Source organism: Equus asinus, chromosome X (assembly GCF_041296235.1).
Source record: "Equus asinus isolate D_3611 breed Donkey chromosome X, EquAss-T2T_v2, whole genome shotgun sequence".
In the NCBI taxonomy this organism is placed as follows: Eukaryota; Metazoa; Chordata; class Mammalia; order Perissodactyla; family Equidae; genus Equus; species Equus asinus.
The window spans coordinates 37,644,970-37,660,969 of record NC_091820.1 but is presented as its reverse complement, the minus strand read 5'-3'; the positions used below and the strand labels follow the sequence as shown (position 1 = coordinate 37,660,969).

Genomic DNA, 16,000 nt, shown 5'->3' with positions numbered 1-16,000 from the left:
CTGGTAATACCCCAGACCCACTGCATCAGAATCTCTGGGGATGGTACCCAGGCATCCATAATAGTTATGGCTCCCCAGGTGATTCCAATGTACAGCCATGATTGAGAATCACTGTTAAGGCACCTTCTTCAAGTTCCAACAGCCACACTCACACAGTGGTTTCCACATTTCAGTGTTCATAGGAACTTCTTGAAGCATTTGTTAAGATTCAGATTTCTGGACCCCAGCCTCAGAGAGTCCATGTTTTGGTCCAGACCCAGGAGTCTGCATTCTTAGCAATCACCTCAGATAGTTTCACTGCAATTCATTAGCAGACTACATTTTGGGAAATGCTACATTAGAGGAAGTGCTGCATGGAAGTGGGATGAGAACAGGAGTCCTCTGGCCCTTTAAGGACTGATTAAGAGACTACCTTTAAAACTGTGGAGCAGAGCAGGCTAGGGATGCTTTTTTCCCATCCTGGTGGATAGGGTGAGGGAGCAGGTCCGAGAATGGATCTCTCCTTTTAAGTTACCTCAGCCTCTGAGTAAGTACTGTCTTGTCCCCAGTCCTGGGGAGCAGGAGGAGCAGGCTGCCTTGTTCCACCTGCTGTTTCTGTTTGTTTTGATGCAAAGAGGCCAAGTTAGGAGACCTCCTTTGGTCCAGAAGAGCCTCCCAGGGGAAGCAACATAGGGCCTACCTGCCTGCCTTTCACTTTTTTTCTTGCCTCATCCTTTGTGGCTGTGGAGCCAGGATGTGGTTACTTGTGTGAAAGGAAAGGGTTAGAGTGACATCCTTTGGGCTTGGGCTGGAGCGTGTTGCTGAACACTAAGCCCTTCAAGATGGTCCTCCTCAGCATCCTTAGAATCCTTCTTTGGGGACTGGTGCTTTATAGGGAACACAGGGTCCAAATGGCAAAGGTAGGGCAGCCCTCTATTGCCCTCCCAGCTGAGGTCCCTACCTTGCCCCTGATTTTGGAGCTGCTAGAAGAAGCACCTGCCAAGCAGCAGGGGAAGCCACAGGTCCTAGGGCATCCCTTGCGGTACATGCTGGAGTTGTACCAGCGTTCAGCTGATGCACATGGACATCCTAGAGAGAACCGCACCATTGGCGCCACCATGGTGAGGCTGGTGAAGCCCTTGACCAATGTAGCAAGGCCTCTCAGAGGTAAGTTACCATACCATACTGTTCTGGAGGGGAGAGAAATGGGGAAAAAGAGCGTAGAGAAAAGGGGACCTGTGAATTTACTGTCAGGCTTTATTGCCTGGTGGGTGGGTTGTTTTCTCAGGCTTCGTTTTCAAAGAAGGCAAACTAGGAAGAAGCTGGCTCCAAGCCTGCTTCCCTTTAAGGCCCCAACTTAAGAACAGATTTCCCTGGGGCATCTGAGGAATCTCTCCGAGGCCCCAGGATCACTGTATGATGTGTTAGCTCCTATCTTTCAAAGAAAGTCTTATTGCTTGTTATGTCACTGAAAACTGTAATGGAGAAATAATACATTCTTGTGGAGGGCTGTTTATGTGTTTTATTCTTAAAAGGCAAAGAGTACAGGATGCTGAATTAGGGAAATTTACAAGGCCTCAGAAAGGACAGAAACAAGCTAACATCTGAGGGTCTGTATACCTGGCTTGGGAAGCATTTGCTATTGTACTTAATCCTGATGACAGCTACTACCGTCAGATGTCATAGAACAATTAGCCTAATTTTTAAAGATAAGAAAACTTGGGGCCGGCCCGGTGGCGCAGCAGTTAAGTTTGCACGTTTGGCTTCTCAGTGGCCCGGGGTTCCCCGGTTCGGATCCCAGGTGTGGACATGGCACCGCATGGCAGGCCATGCTGTGGTAGGCGTCCCACATGTGAAATAAAGGAAGATGGGTATGGATGTTGGGTCGGGGCCAGTCCTCCTCAGCAAAAAGAGGAGGATTGGCAGCGGATGTTAGCTCAGGGCTAATCTTCCTCAAAGAAAAATTAAATAAATAAAACTAAAGCACAGAGAAATTAAATAACTTGCAAAGTTCATATGGACAGTGGATGGCAGAGAGAGGATCTGAGCTCAAGTCCGTCTGCTTCTAAAGCCTGTCCATAACTTCTCAAGTGTTTATATTACCCTGATATCCTTGTATACCAAGCAGTTTTTCTATTAAGGCTACTTTGGGTTTTTAGTACCAAGTGTATTTTGGAATTTTCTTTGTTTCCATCATGCTTGATTCTTTAAACATCCATGTGAGACACTGTTCCAGGACAGCAGTAAGCTCCTGAAGTGCAGGGCTCTCTAGGGAATGCAGACAGCCAAAACTTCAAGGAAATCTTGGGAACCTGGGGAGATCAATCTTGGGCCTTTGCTGGTCTCAACAGACAGGATTTATACTCCCTTCCAAGTAAAACAAGCAATATTCCTCTAGCTAACCTTACTGTGAGCTTCCTGTGTGCTAGGCATTGGGCAACATACTTTACAGACCTTATCTTCCTTAGTCCTCACCACTATCATATGAGGTAGGTACCATTAATGTACCCATCTTATAGGTGAAGAAAGTAAGCTCAGAGTAACTTACTCATGTAAGACAGCTAATAATTGGTAAAGCTGGATGTCAAACCCAGGCTTTTGGCTCCAAAGCCTGTGCTTTTAATCACCCTGCTGTGCTGACTCCTCAGCAGATTTTAATTGAGCACCAGGCACTGTGTTTGGGTTGGGTATAAAGAGGCAAAAACCTACTTCCCTAACCTCTAGCAACTCCCTCTATGGTAGAATGGATAGATAAGTAATCACATAATGGTGTTACAGCATGACAAATGCCTTGAAAAGGACAAGCAGTAGGGCTCCCAGGACTCCAAAGAAGAAACAGGTGACTGTTTAAAGCAAGGAGAGGGAAGCAGGGAGACAGTGGAAGACCTCATTCTGAGGAGGTAGTATTTGAGCTGGACCTTGAGGAAGGTGTGGGAAGACCATGCATAGAGCCAGAGAAGTGCATTCTGATTCAGGAAAGAGAACATAGCTTGGTGTGGGTGGAGATTCACTCAACAAATATTTATTCAGCACCTACTGAGTGCTAGGTACTGTTCTAGGTGCTGGCATATAGATGTGATCAAGATAGATGTGGTTCTCATGGGTGAGACAAATAAGCAAACACAGATAATTGCAAATTGTGGTAAGTGCTATCGAAGAATGAAATGGGTTGTCTTGATAGAAAATAGCGAAGAAATCCTCCATTTACATGGGATTGTCAGGGAAGGCATCTTTGAAGAGGTGACATTTTAGCTGAGGTCTTTAAGATAAGTTAGGCATGAGAAGAGTAGAAAGTCTGATTTAGGCAGAGGGAACAACATGTGCAAAGGCCTGGAGGGTGGAAACAAGCTTGTCCAACTTGAAGAACAGAACAAAGATCAATATGGCTGGAGCCTAGTGAGCATTGTGGAGAGGGGCAGGGCATGACGCTGATGAAAGGCAGGGACTTGTAGGACACTATAAGGGATCTGGATTCCATTCCTAAGTACAGCAGAAAGCTGTACAAATCAAGTTTGTATAAATGATATGAGGCTAGAAAGGAGGATGCCTAGAATTAGGCCAGTATGGTGTGACTTTGGGACATACCAGCATCTAGGGACTTGGGAAAGGATCCAGAAACAGATGACAAGACAGCAGAGCCTGATCTTTCCATCAGGAGATGAGCCAGCTGAGTCGAGCTTGCCTGGAGAAGCTATGCCAGGTTCAATCACACGGGATGCATGAGTCAGCTATTTCCCTGAAAAATTGAGCAGACCCTTCCTGGCTCTGATCCTTAGCAACTCCACCCTGCTTCAGGAAATATGTGATGTCAAGGTCTGAAAGGAAAGGGCAGTTCCTTACTAGACAGCCTGTTAGAGGTTGGGTTGGGTTCCTTTTCAGGCAGGGTGGGGCAGGTGTATGGGTGGGCCTCTTGGAAAGATTATTGTAGAATGGGAGTGTGGAATAAGTTGAGAAAGCAAATACAAGCCTGGCTTGAACCTTGTGTGAATGATGTCCAGTGCCCCAAACTTGAGGGTATATTAAGCATGAGTTGGAACCTGAACTTTAAAAAAAGTATCCTGATGCATCAAGACGTTGAAGAGCTTCCACGTTGAATGTTCGAGGCCTACTGAAGAATTCCAGGTTTGTGGATTCAGTGGAGAAGGGAAGTTAGTGAATAATATGTAAATTATATGCAAATATTTAGTGATAAGCTATTTGAAGGTAAAAGAAGGCTTTTTCCTGCAATGCCTGGTTTTTGTAATTTTTGCTCTTGACCTTTGCCAGGAGGGGGCGCAGAAGTTCAGAGCACTGCAGCCCCAGCCTTCCAACCCTTTGGCCACTGGGTGTCAGCATTACAGTTTGGATTAAAACTCTTAATCACTAAGAGGCACACAGCTTCTAGTAGAATTCTTAACAGACAAAATATTTATATGACTAAGGCCGTGTTGAAAACGGTATTTAGGGGAATGGTGCTACAATGAATGGGGTAAATGAAGAATCATTTCCAGTAAGGAACGGAAAAGGGAGACACAGAGAGTTAAGGAAACGGCCCAAGAAGGAATAGCTGTTCAAGAAGCTACTCTTAGGGGCCAGCCCAGTGGACGCAGCTGTTAAGTTCGCAGGCTCTGTTTGGTGGCCCGGAGTTTGCCGTTTCCAATCCTGGGTGCCAACCTATGAGCTGCTTATCAAGCCATGCTGTGGTAGGTGTCCAAAAGAAAAGCTATTCTTTTTTTTTTTGAGGAAGATTAGCCCTGAGCTAACATCCGGGCCCATCTTCCTATACTTTGTATGTGGGATGCCTACCACAGCATGGCTTGACAAGTGGTGCCACATCTGCACCTGGGATCTGACCCAGCGAATACTGGGCCACCGAAGTGGAACGTGCACACTTAACTGCTGTGCCACCAGGCCGGCCCCCAGAAGAAGCTATTCTTAAAGTAGAAGGCAGAAGTGGCAAAAAATAGCTGCCCTACTAGCAGTGGATAGACAAAATTATTCTGAGCATCTCAGCCCTGGATTTGAAGTGATGGTACATCATAGCCCTCAATATTAGACTGTTACCCCAAAGCTACATCTGTATAGTGATATGGCATGAACTTAATTCATGGATGTCACAATGATTCTCTTAATTGGTCACCTTTAATAGTCAACTAAAAATATGATTGATCCTGTCCCACACATACAACATACACACAAAGTAATTCTATATTTGAGGGCTGTTTTTCTCAGCTTAGTGAGGCTGGGAGTGATCTAAAAATGAGACAATTTCTCTTTTGAAGGGAAGTAGGCTCAAATCTTGATTCCACCACACACTGGCTGGGTGTCCTCTGGCACAGGTTCTCTGAGCCTCAATTTCCTTGCCTTCAAAATTGGGATAATAACTATTTCATAAGACTACTGCAGATTAAAGAGCTAATGCATGTAAACTAATACATTAGTAAATGCTCAAATGATAGCTATTATAATGATTTTTAGTTAATTTTATGGCTGCTTACAGGTGTCAGTTTGTACTGAGCAGGTTTGTGCGAGATTCAGGCTAGGAGGTAAGAAGCTAACCCTCTGCTCTTGTTCACTCTTACTTATGCAGGCCCCTGGCATATACAGACCCTGGACTTTCCTCTGAGATCCAACCGGGTAAAATACCAACTAGTCAGAGCCACTGTGGTTTACCGCCATCAACTTCACCTATCTCACTTCAACCTCTCCTGCCATGTGGAGCCCTGGGTCCAGAAGAGCCCAACCAACCAGTTTCCCTCTTCAGGGAGAGTTTCCTCAAAGCCTTCCCTGCTGTCCAAAGCGTGGACAGAGATGGATATCACACAACACATTCGGCAAAGGCTCTGGAATCACAAAGGGCGCAGGGTTCTACGACTCCGCTTCGTGTGTCAGCAGCCAAAAGATAGCGAGGTTCTTGAGCTCCGGTGGCATGGCACTTCATCTTTGGACACTGTCTTTTTGTTGCTGTATTTCAATGACACTCACAAAAGTGGTCAGAAGACCAAACTTCTCCCCAGAGGCTTGGAGGAATTTATGGAAAGGGACGCTTCTCTTCTCTTGCGGAGGGTTCGGCAAGCAGGCAGTATGGGGTCTGAGGTTCTTGGCCCCTCCCGCGAGCGTGAAGGGCCTGAAAGTAACCAGTGTTCCCTCCATCCTTTCCAAGTCAGTTTCCACCAGTTGGGCTGGGATCACTGGATCATTGCTCCCCATCTCTATACCCCAAACTACTGTAAGGGAGCCTGCCCTCGGGTACTACGCTATGGTCTCAATTCTCCCAATCACGCCATCATCCAGAGCCTTGTCAATGAGCTGGTAGACCAGAGTGTCCCTCCGCCCTCCTGTGTCCCTTACAAGTATGTTCCCATTAGCCTCCTTCTGATCGAGGCAAATGGGAGTATCTTGTACAAGGAGTATGAGAATATGATTGCCCAGTCCTGTACCTGCAGGTGACAGCAAAGTTACAGCTAGCTCAGGTTTCCTAAGAAATTGGAGAAGGGTTTCAAATAAACAAACACCAATGTTAAAGCTGCAAGTGATCCTCTGCCCAATCTATGGGTTCTATTTCCTTGCCTTAAGTGTTGTTAAAGCCCCTTCCCCTATTTAAGCTGCTTACTTTATAAAAACAGTTCTGATATCAACCATTAGTACGTTTTTGACCACGAGCCAGAGCCTTTAATGTTTGAGTAAAATGTTCCTTTGGAGATGCCCTCTCTATTTTCTTGTCTTTTTTATTGTGACTTTGTCAAAAGTCACCAGTCCGTGATAGTAGAATTTTAGGAATTGCCCCACCAAGGCCTGGGAAAGGTGGAATCTTCTAGTGTTCATCTTCTGAGGCTAAGATTTGGGGTGAAGAAAGCAACTTGAGATTTTATAACTCCTCTTACTTGCCTCCTGTATTCTAGAAACTAGTACCTAATCAGAAAGACTGCCTGCTTCTGTGCTTGGATTACCCTCTAAATCTAAAACTAACTTTTCTCAAATGAATTAGAAAACTTTTAGGCAACAATCTCCATAAAAATCTTTTAAGGGGAACAAAAGGAAGGGAATCTTTTTCTAAGCTATTGGGGCCTTTCCTCTCAGCCTCAACCTGGGGGAAAGTACCTGTGATTCCTTCCTACCCTAGGGAGAGGAGAACAGCCTTTAATAAGGCCAATAGGGAAACGGGTATGGAGCTGTCTGAGACGACAATCACTTCACAACCGCCTGGATCTATGGTGAAGAGAGGAAGAGCTGTGATTGCTGATTAGGATTATGTATGGGGGGAGTCATTTCAAACTTTCTACGAACAATAGATTTCACAGGGTGTTTTCTTGTTCTGTGTAACATTTAAACCCCTGTTAATTACCCCACGAAGAAAGCTCCCTTGTGGCTCAGAAGCTAGGAGGTGGCCTGATTGAGGGTGGAGTGAGTAGATGGCTGCAGATAGGAAGCTTGAAGGGCTGTGGTGGAGAGATGAAACATGCTGAGGCTTGCAGCCAACTTTATTCTGGGCTTGCCTCTTTGTGTGTTCAGTTTGGCTCTGGGCACGGGTCTCTGGGGGAGATGGGCTGGCTGTCTTGGGAGGCATGGAGCTCTGCCTTGGACTAAATGATGCTTGCAGTATGACTCTTTTCTACTCCTGTGCTGTATTGAAGTGATGGGGACTGGGCTGTGTTGCAAATAAATCATTTTTTGTTGTTAAAGAGAATCTTGAATGTTTTGGGGATTGGGAAAGAGTGGGTGGAAAGAATTTATTTCCTTTGTTCCATTTAACCATGGCCGGGAGCTCAACCCTAATCCCCAAGGGTGGGGCTAGAGGCTCCTCAGAAGTTCTGCTCTGTTAAGGCAACAGTGCTAGCAATCAGCCCTCCCGAGGGGCCCCTTTGAGGAAGCCCAGTAAGGCATTTCCTCTGCCCACCTGTTCCTTGACTAATCTGATGGTCATTTCTCAGCGGAATGGAACTGATTTAGGGTGGGTGCATGTGTTTGCCAAATGTAAATCCCTATCTCTTTCTTACCTATCCATTGTAAATTAATTCATCTTACCACTCCCTTCTCAATAATTGGTTCCAGCTAGACTGAATATTTTACATGTCTACAAATACACAAATTTTATTCTCTCCCTGAGGAGCTGTTCCTTAACATCCTTTTGTCCGTCTACCTTCTTTACTGTGTCTTTAGGAATCAGCTCAGCCATTTATCTTCATCTCAATTCCCCCATGACACCCCAGATGAGGTAGGTGCTCTTCACCTGCTGCCCACCCCGCCCCCGCCCCCTGTCCTCACATAGCAGTGTTTGCTTTTCTTTAACACACTCTAGTGTAACTGTCTTTGTTGCCAAAAGATGGAGCTCCTTTTGAGAATTTCAACTGTTTTACCCAATTCTGTATTACTAAAGCTTGGCACATAGTACGTCTTTGATGAATACAAACACAGGACATTGATAATTTTTTTGTGTGAGGGACGCATTTTTCCTGACAATATTTCAATGCTCACATATTTTGTTAATTTTCCATGGGAATAAATGTAATATAAGATACACTTTGTATCTAAAATAAGATTATTAATTTTTGTGCCCCATTATTTCAAAATCATGATTCAAATCACAATAGAATGCAACAGCTGTGTTCTTGAGTAAGGCAGTTTGTGAAATCACGTATACTGCAAGTTGACAAATGTGGACCTCCCGTCCAGCCATTTTCCCAGCCTACCTGGGGGTAGGCACAAATACGTAACAGGCCTGAAGACAGACCTTGGTCACAGGACCGATTCTGAGTTCAACATGTCAGTGTTCTTTGGGATTTTCAGAAAATCTTGGTCTCCTAGCCTTATGAGTCCTGAATACGTCTGAAACTTAATCTGTTTATGAAAGACTCAGGGTTAATTATCCTGAGTTGTCAGAATACCCAAGGAAAACACTGGCAGGATGGGGTCAATTGTGGCTAATGTTGTGGATTCTCTTTTCTTTTGAAATATTGCTTTTAGCTCAGCACTTTTTCTCAAGTCCAGAGTAAGAGATCTATATCTCAGACCTTCCTCTGGAAGGAAGGAGATAGGCTTACTAGTGGAGGAGGCTGTGTGGATGGGAGTCTGTCTGCCCAGGTGACTGGAAAACTGGTTAGTGGTCCAAAAAAGGAAAGCAGGGAGCAAAGCCCACCTTGTCCCAGCTCTCCCAGTGAATAGGCCAGAACTTCATTCAATCTGTGGGTGCAAAAGGAGCAGTCATTTAAGCTTGCTTCTGACCCTGGAACTCTGTTGCATTTACTTTGGTAGTATGTTATATCCAATTCTGGGCAAAGCTGGGAAGCAGGTGAAATTTATCTTCAGTTTCAGCAAATCTTTGAGTGCCTAATTTTGTAAAAGTTTCATGTTTTCAGTTAATTCTTCCAACAGCGCTATGAAGCAGGAAGTATTAGCCCTATTTTAAGAAAATAACCGCTTTATTGAGATATAATTCACATACCATTTTAGGTGTTCAATTTGGTGGGTTTTGGTATATTCATGGAGTTGTGCAAGAATCTCTACAATCAATTTCACCACAAAAAGAAACCCTATGCCCATTAGCAATTAATCTTTCCTCCACCCCAACCCCAGTGCCTGGCAACCACTAATCTACTTTCTTTTTCTGTGGATTATGGATATTTATATAAGTTGAATCATATAATATTTGGCTTTTTGTGACTGTCTTCTTCAATTTAGTATAATACTTTCAAGGTTCATCTGTGTTGTAGCATAAATCAGTACTTTGTTCTGTGAAAGAAACTGGGGCCCCTCTCCCTGGTCTAATGGGCAAATCTAGCCAATGAGCTGCATAGGCTTAAAGTCGGTATGATAAAAATCCATGCTGTCCTGTGAAGCAGCCATGCAGGCCTCAGAAACCTTTGTCTAAATGACCTTGCAACCCCTCCTCTCATGACTGAAAGTGCCAGCAGGATGAGTCAGCAACAGGAAAAGATAATGGGTAACTTGCTCTCACCTTTTCCAGCTGCATTTCTTAGAGACTGAGGGAAAAAGTGATGACTTGGTCCTCGCCTCACTCCGCACATGGATAACACCAACATTACAAGCCTTATTTGACGTAAACCCAGAAATTTCTTATCTTTGAAGTATATGACTATTAGATGTGTAAGCTCTTTCCATCATGTACACTGTTTTGTTAAAAGGTATATAACTACACTCAGATCTCTAGATCTTGGAGCAGTTCCTCAGAGTACTGTGTTGGACTGTTTCCCAGGATTCGAATTCCTCACTTTGATTATCAAATAAACTCCTTTAATTAACCTTTAACCAAACTCTTCATTTCAGTCAACACTTCCTTTTTATCATTGAATAAAATTCCATTGCATAATATGTCATATTTTGTTTACCCATTCATCAGTTAATGGGCATCTGAGTTGTTTCTACTTTTTGGCCTTTATGAGTTAATGCTGCCATGAATATTCATGTGAAAGTTTTTGTGCAGACATATTTTCAATCCTCTCATGTATAAATCTAGGAGTAGAAATGCTGAATCATATGAGGAACTGCTAAACTGTTTTCCAAAGTGGCTATACCATCTTAGCAGCAATTTATGAGAGTTCCAATTTTTCCATGTCCTCATGAACACTTGTTATTATCTTTCTTTTTTATTTTAGCCATACAAGTGTAGGTGGAGTGGTATTTCATTGTGGCTTTGATTGCATTTCCCTAAGGACTAATGATGGTGAGCATCTTTTCATGTGCTTATTTGCAAATTGCATATCATCTTTAGATAAATGTCCATTGAAATCATTTGCCCAGCTTTTAACTGAGTAGTTTCTTACTGCTAAGTTGTAAAAGTTCTTTATATCTTTTGGATGTTAGTCCCTTTTCAAATGTATGATTTGCAAATATTTTTTCTGATTCTGTGGGTTGTCTTTTTTTTTTCTTTGGTGAAGAAGATTGGCCCTGAGCTAACATCTGTTGTCAATCTTCCTCTTTTTGCTTGAGGAAGATTGTCACTGAGCTAACATCTATGCCAGTCTTCCTCTACTTTGTATGTGGGATGCTGCCACAGCATAGCTTGATGAGTGGTGTTTAGGTTCACACCCAGGATCTGAATTGGTGAACCCTGGGCCACTAAAGCACAGTGTGTGAACTTAGCCACTATGCCACTGGGCTGGCCCCCTGTGGATTGTCTTTTAATGTTCTTGATGGTGTCCTTTGAAACAAAAGTTTTTAATTTAGAAGAAGTCCAACTTATCTATTTTCATCTTTTGTTGCTTGTGCTTCTGGTGTCATCTAAAAAACTGACTAATCCAAGGTCTTGAGGATTTACACCTGTCTTTTTAAAAGTGTTTTATTTTTTTAGCTGTAACATCCAGGTGTTTAATCCATTTTAGTTAATTTTTCCTTATGGTGTGAGGTAAAGAAAGGTCTAACTTCATTTATTTGCATGTGGATATCCAGTTGTCACAGCACCATTTGTTGAAAAGACTAATCTTTCCCCATTGAGTTGTCTTGGCACTCTTGTCGAAAATTGACCATAAGTATGCAGTTTTATTTCTAGACTCCCAACTTTGTTCCACTAATCCATATGTTTATTCTTATGCCAGGACAACACTGTCTTGATAACTGTAGCTTTGTGTAAGTTTTGAAATTGGGAAATGTACTTCCTCCAAATGTTTTCTTCTTTACTAAGATTGTTTAGGCTGATCTGGGTCACTTGTATTTCCACATGAATTTTAGAATCAGCTTTTCAATCCTTGACAAAATATCAGCTGTGTTTTTTTGGGTAGGGACTGCATTGAATTTGTAGATAAGTTTGGGTAGTATTGCCATCTTAACATTATTAAGTCTTCTGATCTGTAAACATGGATGTCTTTCCATTTATTTAGGGCTTCTTTGATCTTTTCAACAATGTTTTGTCATTTTTCAGTATGTGTCTTACACTTTAAATTTATTTGTAAGTTTTTTTTATTGTTTTTAATGTTATTGTAAATGGAATTGTTTTCTAAATTTCATTATCAGACCATTAATTGCTAGTGTGTAGAAATACAATTCATCTTTGTATATTGAACTTGTACCCTGCAACCTTGCTGAATTCATTTATTGGCTGTAATAGATTGTGTGAATTTCTTAGGATTTTCTACATACAAGGTCATGTCATCTGTGAATATATATAGTTTTACTTCTTTCAATCTGGATGTTTTCTTTTCTCTTGCCTAATTACCCTGGCTAGAACTTTCAATACAATTTTAAATAGAAGTATTGAGAGTAGATATTTTTATCTTGTTCCTGATCTTAGGGGGCAAAGCATTCAGTCTCTCACCAATAAGTGTGATGTTAGCTGTGATTTTTCATAGATTCCCAACTTCAATACTTTAAAGCTTATGGTAATCAACACAGTGTGGTATTGTTCAAAGAATAAACAAATAGATCAATGGAATAGAATAGCCCCAAAATAGACTCACAGGAACATAATCAACTGATCTTTGACAAAGACTCAAACGCAACTCAACGGATAAAGGATAATCTTTTCAACAAATGGTGCTGGAATAATTGGACAACCACATGCAAAAAAATGAATCTAGACAAAGACCTTATACTTTTCACAAAAATTAATTGGAAATGGCTCATAGACATAAATGTCAAACAAACTATAAAACTTCTAGAAGATAACATAGGAGAAGATCTACATAGCCTTTAGTTTGGTGATGACTTTTTTTGTCCTACTTTTAAATTGTTTATCCTTTTAGATAAGATGCTTTTTATACATCATTTTATTTAATCTTGGCTTTAACAAGTATCATCTCATTTTACACTTGTGGGAACAAAGGTTTCTGGAGACTTGACCAAGGTCACAAAGCATAGCAAGTGAGTGGGTGGTCAGATCCTAACCCAAATCTCTATGATATCCTGGTGATGACTTTTTAGCTACAACACTAAAAGTATGGTCTCAGAATGAAAAAATTGAAAAGTTGGAATTTGTTAAAATTAAAACTTCTGCTCTGCAAAAGACACTGTTAAGAGAATGTTAAGACAAGCCCCAGACTGGAAGGAAAAATTTGAAAAATACGTATCCAAAACATACAAAGAACTCTTAAAATTCAACAGTAAGAAAACAGCCCAATTAAAAAATGGGCAAAATATATGAACAGACACCTCACCAAAGAAGGCATACACATGATGAATAAGCATATAAAAAGATGCTACACATCATATGTCATTAAAACAACAATCAGATATCACTACACACCTATTAGAATGGTTAAAACCCCAAAGGCTGGTGACACCGATTGCTGGTGGGAATGCAAAATGGTACAGTTGCTTTGGAAGATAGTCTGATAGTTTCTTACAAAACTAAACATAATCTCGCCATACAATCCAGCAATTTCTCCTTGTTATTTATTTAAATGAGTTGAAAAGTTATGTCCACACAAAAACTTGCACATGAATATTTATAGCAGATTTATTCACGATTGCCAAAACTTGGAAGCAACCAAGATGTCCTTCAAAGAAACTCTGGTACATGTATAGAATGGAATATTATTCAGCAATAAAAAGAAATGAGCCATCAAGCCACGAAAAGACATGGAGGAACCTTAATGCATATTGTTAAGTGGAAAAAGCCAGTCTGAAAAGGCTACGTACTATATGATTCCATTTATATGACATTCAGGAAAAGGCAAAACTACAGAGACACTAAAAAGATCAGTGATTGCCACTGGTCCAAGAGGGAAAGGGGGATGAGTACACGGAGCACAGGGGATTTTTAGGACAATGAAACTGTTCTGCATGATAGTGTAATGGTAAATACATAGCATTATGTATTTGTCAAAACTCATAGAATGTACAACTAAAAGAGTGAATCCTCATGTAGACTATGGACTTTAATAATAATGGGTCAATACTGGTTCCTCAATTGTAACAAATGCACCACACTAATGCCTGATGTTAATAGTAGGGAAAACTGGGATGGGGTTGATACCGACCCTGATATCAGTTTCCCTACATTAAACCCACCATATACGGGGTGTTAAAACCAAAACACTCATTCCCTGCTTGCTCCCTGGCTTCCTGGCTCCAGAATTCACTATCCTCCATGGAGACAGACACTGCCAAGGACAAGCACCTGGATTCATTATCTCCTTCTCGCAAAGAGATACAGGCTGGTGGGAAAGCTGCTGACCAGCAAGGTCACGGGCTCCCTCCTCTCTGCAAGTAGTCTCAAGGCCAAAGTCAGGCTGGTGGGAAAGCTCTGACCAGCAAGGCCATATGCTCCCCCTCCCCTACATAAAATCCCAAATAAAAACCCCTCCTTTTAGCTTTTCGGGAAGTTTCGGATTTTAGCGTTAGCTGCCCTCTCTCCTTACTCAGTGCTGTGCAATAATAAAATTCCTACTTTCTTCCACTATGCCTGGTGTCAGAGATTGGCTTGCTGTGCAACAGGTGAGTGAACTCACTACAGGTTCAATATCAGGGTGGGAAAGGAATGGTGGTCTATGGGAACTCTGCACTTTCTCCTCAATTTTTCTGTAAATCTAAAACTGCTCCAAAAAATAAAGTCTATTAAAACCAAAAAGGTGCTTTGCATGGGTCTAACTTTGAGACAAGTCAAATAAAGATGAGTCATATGAATGGGTGTTTCCAAGAACTGCCAGGCAGGACAATTGTGACAATTCTCTGAGAACAGGACTTTGTGGGGACCTCAAACCTGATCTACCCCCTCCGATGGCTGCTATGCTACTGATTTTGACAACTACTGGAGTTGTCAGGCTGTTGTTTTTCAAGGCTACTGTGCATCCAAGGAGAGGGGGATTGGAATAGTACAAGTTAAAATGCCTTAAAGCTCACTGTTCTCAGAGGTTCAGTCATTTTTCTTGAATAAATGCTCCATGGATTGCTGCAAGCCTTTGGTTAATTCCAGAGTTATGAAAAAGTTGATTTTGATGTTTTTTTTTTTTACCAGTGTTCTCACTGGTTTTATTGAGGAGTGGATTTTTGAGGTCCTTGCTCCACCATTTCTGACATGCTTTTCTATTAGTCCCATTTCACTGTGACTTGTGCCAGAGTCACAGCTCCATGTCTTCTCATTTGCTCAACAGATATAAATGAAGTTCCCCAGACAATAGACTATTTCTCATTATCCTATAAAGCTTTAAATGGACTTAGAAAAGAGTGTTTACATACTTACATACATATCTACATACATACACATACAGCCCCACCCTCCACATACATAGATCTATATATATCTATCATCTATCTATCTATCCATCTATTCCATATACAATTTCATTTGCAAGTAGAATTAATTGCTAGTATTAATGTGGAGGAAAAAGGTGGTGTCCCTACACAGTGAGCTGTTGCCTAACCAAATGCTTTTATCATTTTCTCATCTTTGTGGATTGAAGGTTTTTATGTTTAGCAAACAGAAAACTGACCTTGAACCTAGTATTCTTATCTGGCCCTGGGAGGGCTGACAGAAAAATATCAGAGCAATCAAGATGGAAGGGGGTTTGGGTCAGAAATACAGAGACAAAGGGATTTCCACACACCAGAAATGTATCAAATACTGGAACAATATCCGTTAGGTAGGAGGTGCAATCTCAAGAGTGGGTGTGCGAGATGGGCTACAGGGTATAAGGAGGCTTAGTAACTGCACTACTTCTCACCAAAATGACAGAAGTTCAGCTGATGTCTGCCAGGATTCTTTTCTGACACTACCTACATATTGTACCTTGCTGGAATCATGCCATGTTTTGCTGCCAATACTGCTGCTGGCACTGCAACTGGTAAGTCTGATAGAACTTCAGAGTGTTAAGGCTTGGAAGGCAGGCAAGATGTGTAGTAAGCATTAGACTGAGTTTACTTTCTCCTTTTTCTTTTTTTTTTTAGACCCTTACCTACCCAACTGAAGATACTGCTGTTTTATTTTTTAATAGAACATTACCAGTTCCTTTTTTTTTTTAGATTGGCACCTGAGCTAACATCTGTTGCCAATTTTCTTTCTTCTTCTTATCCCCAAAGCCCCCCAGTATATAGCTGTATATTCTAGTTGTAGGTCCTTCTGGTTGTACTATGTGGGACGCTGCCTCAGCAG

The 16,000-nt window shown here is 41.8% G+C and overlaps 1 protein-coding gene across 1 annotated transcript; it reads left to right on the top strand.

Annotated features, from left to right (window-relative positions):
- The first annotated feature begins 477 nt into the window (after positions 1-477).
- On the top strand, positions 478-7,666 carry BMP15 (bone morphogenetic protein 15). The gene is made up of 2 exons (XM_014827162.3): positions 478-1,146; positions 5,549-7,666. The coding sequence occupies exons 1-2, from the start codon at positions 822-824 to the stop codon at positions 6,406-6,408; spliced, it is 1,185 nt and encodes a 394-aa protein (XP_014682648.1). The 5' UTR covers positions 478-821; the 3' UTR covers positions 6,409-7,666.
- The last annotated feature ends 8,334 nt before the right edge of the window (positions 7,667-16,000 follow it).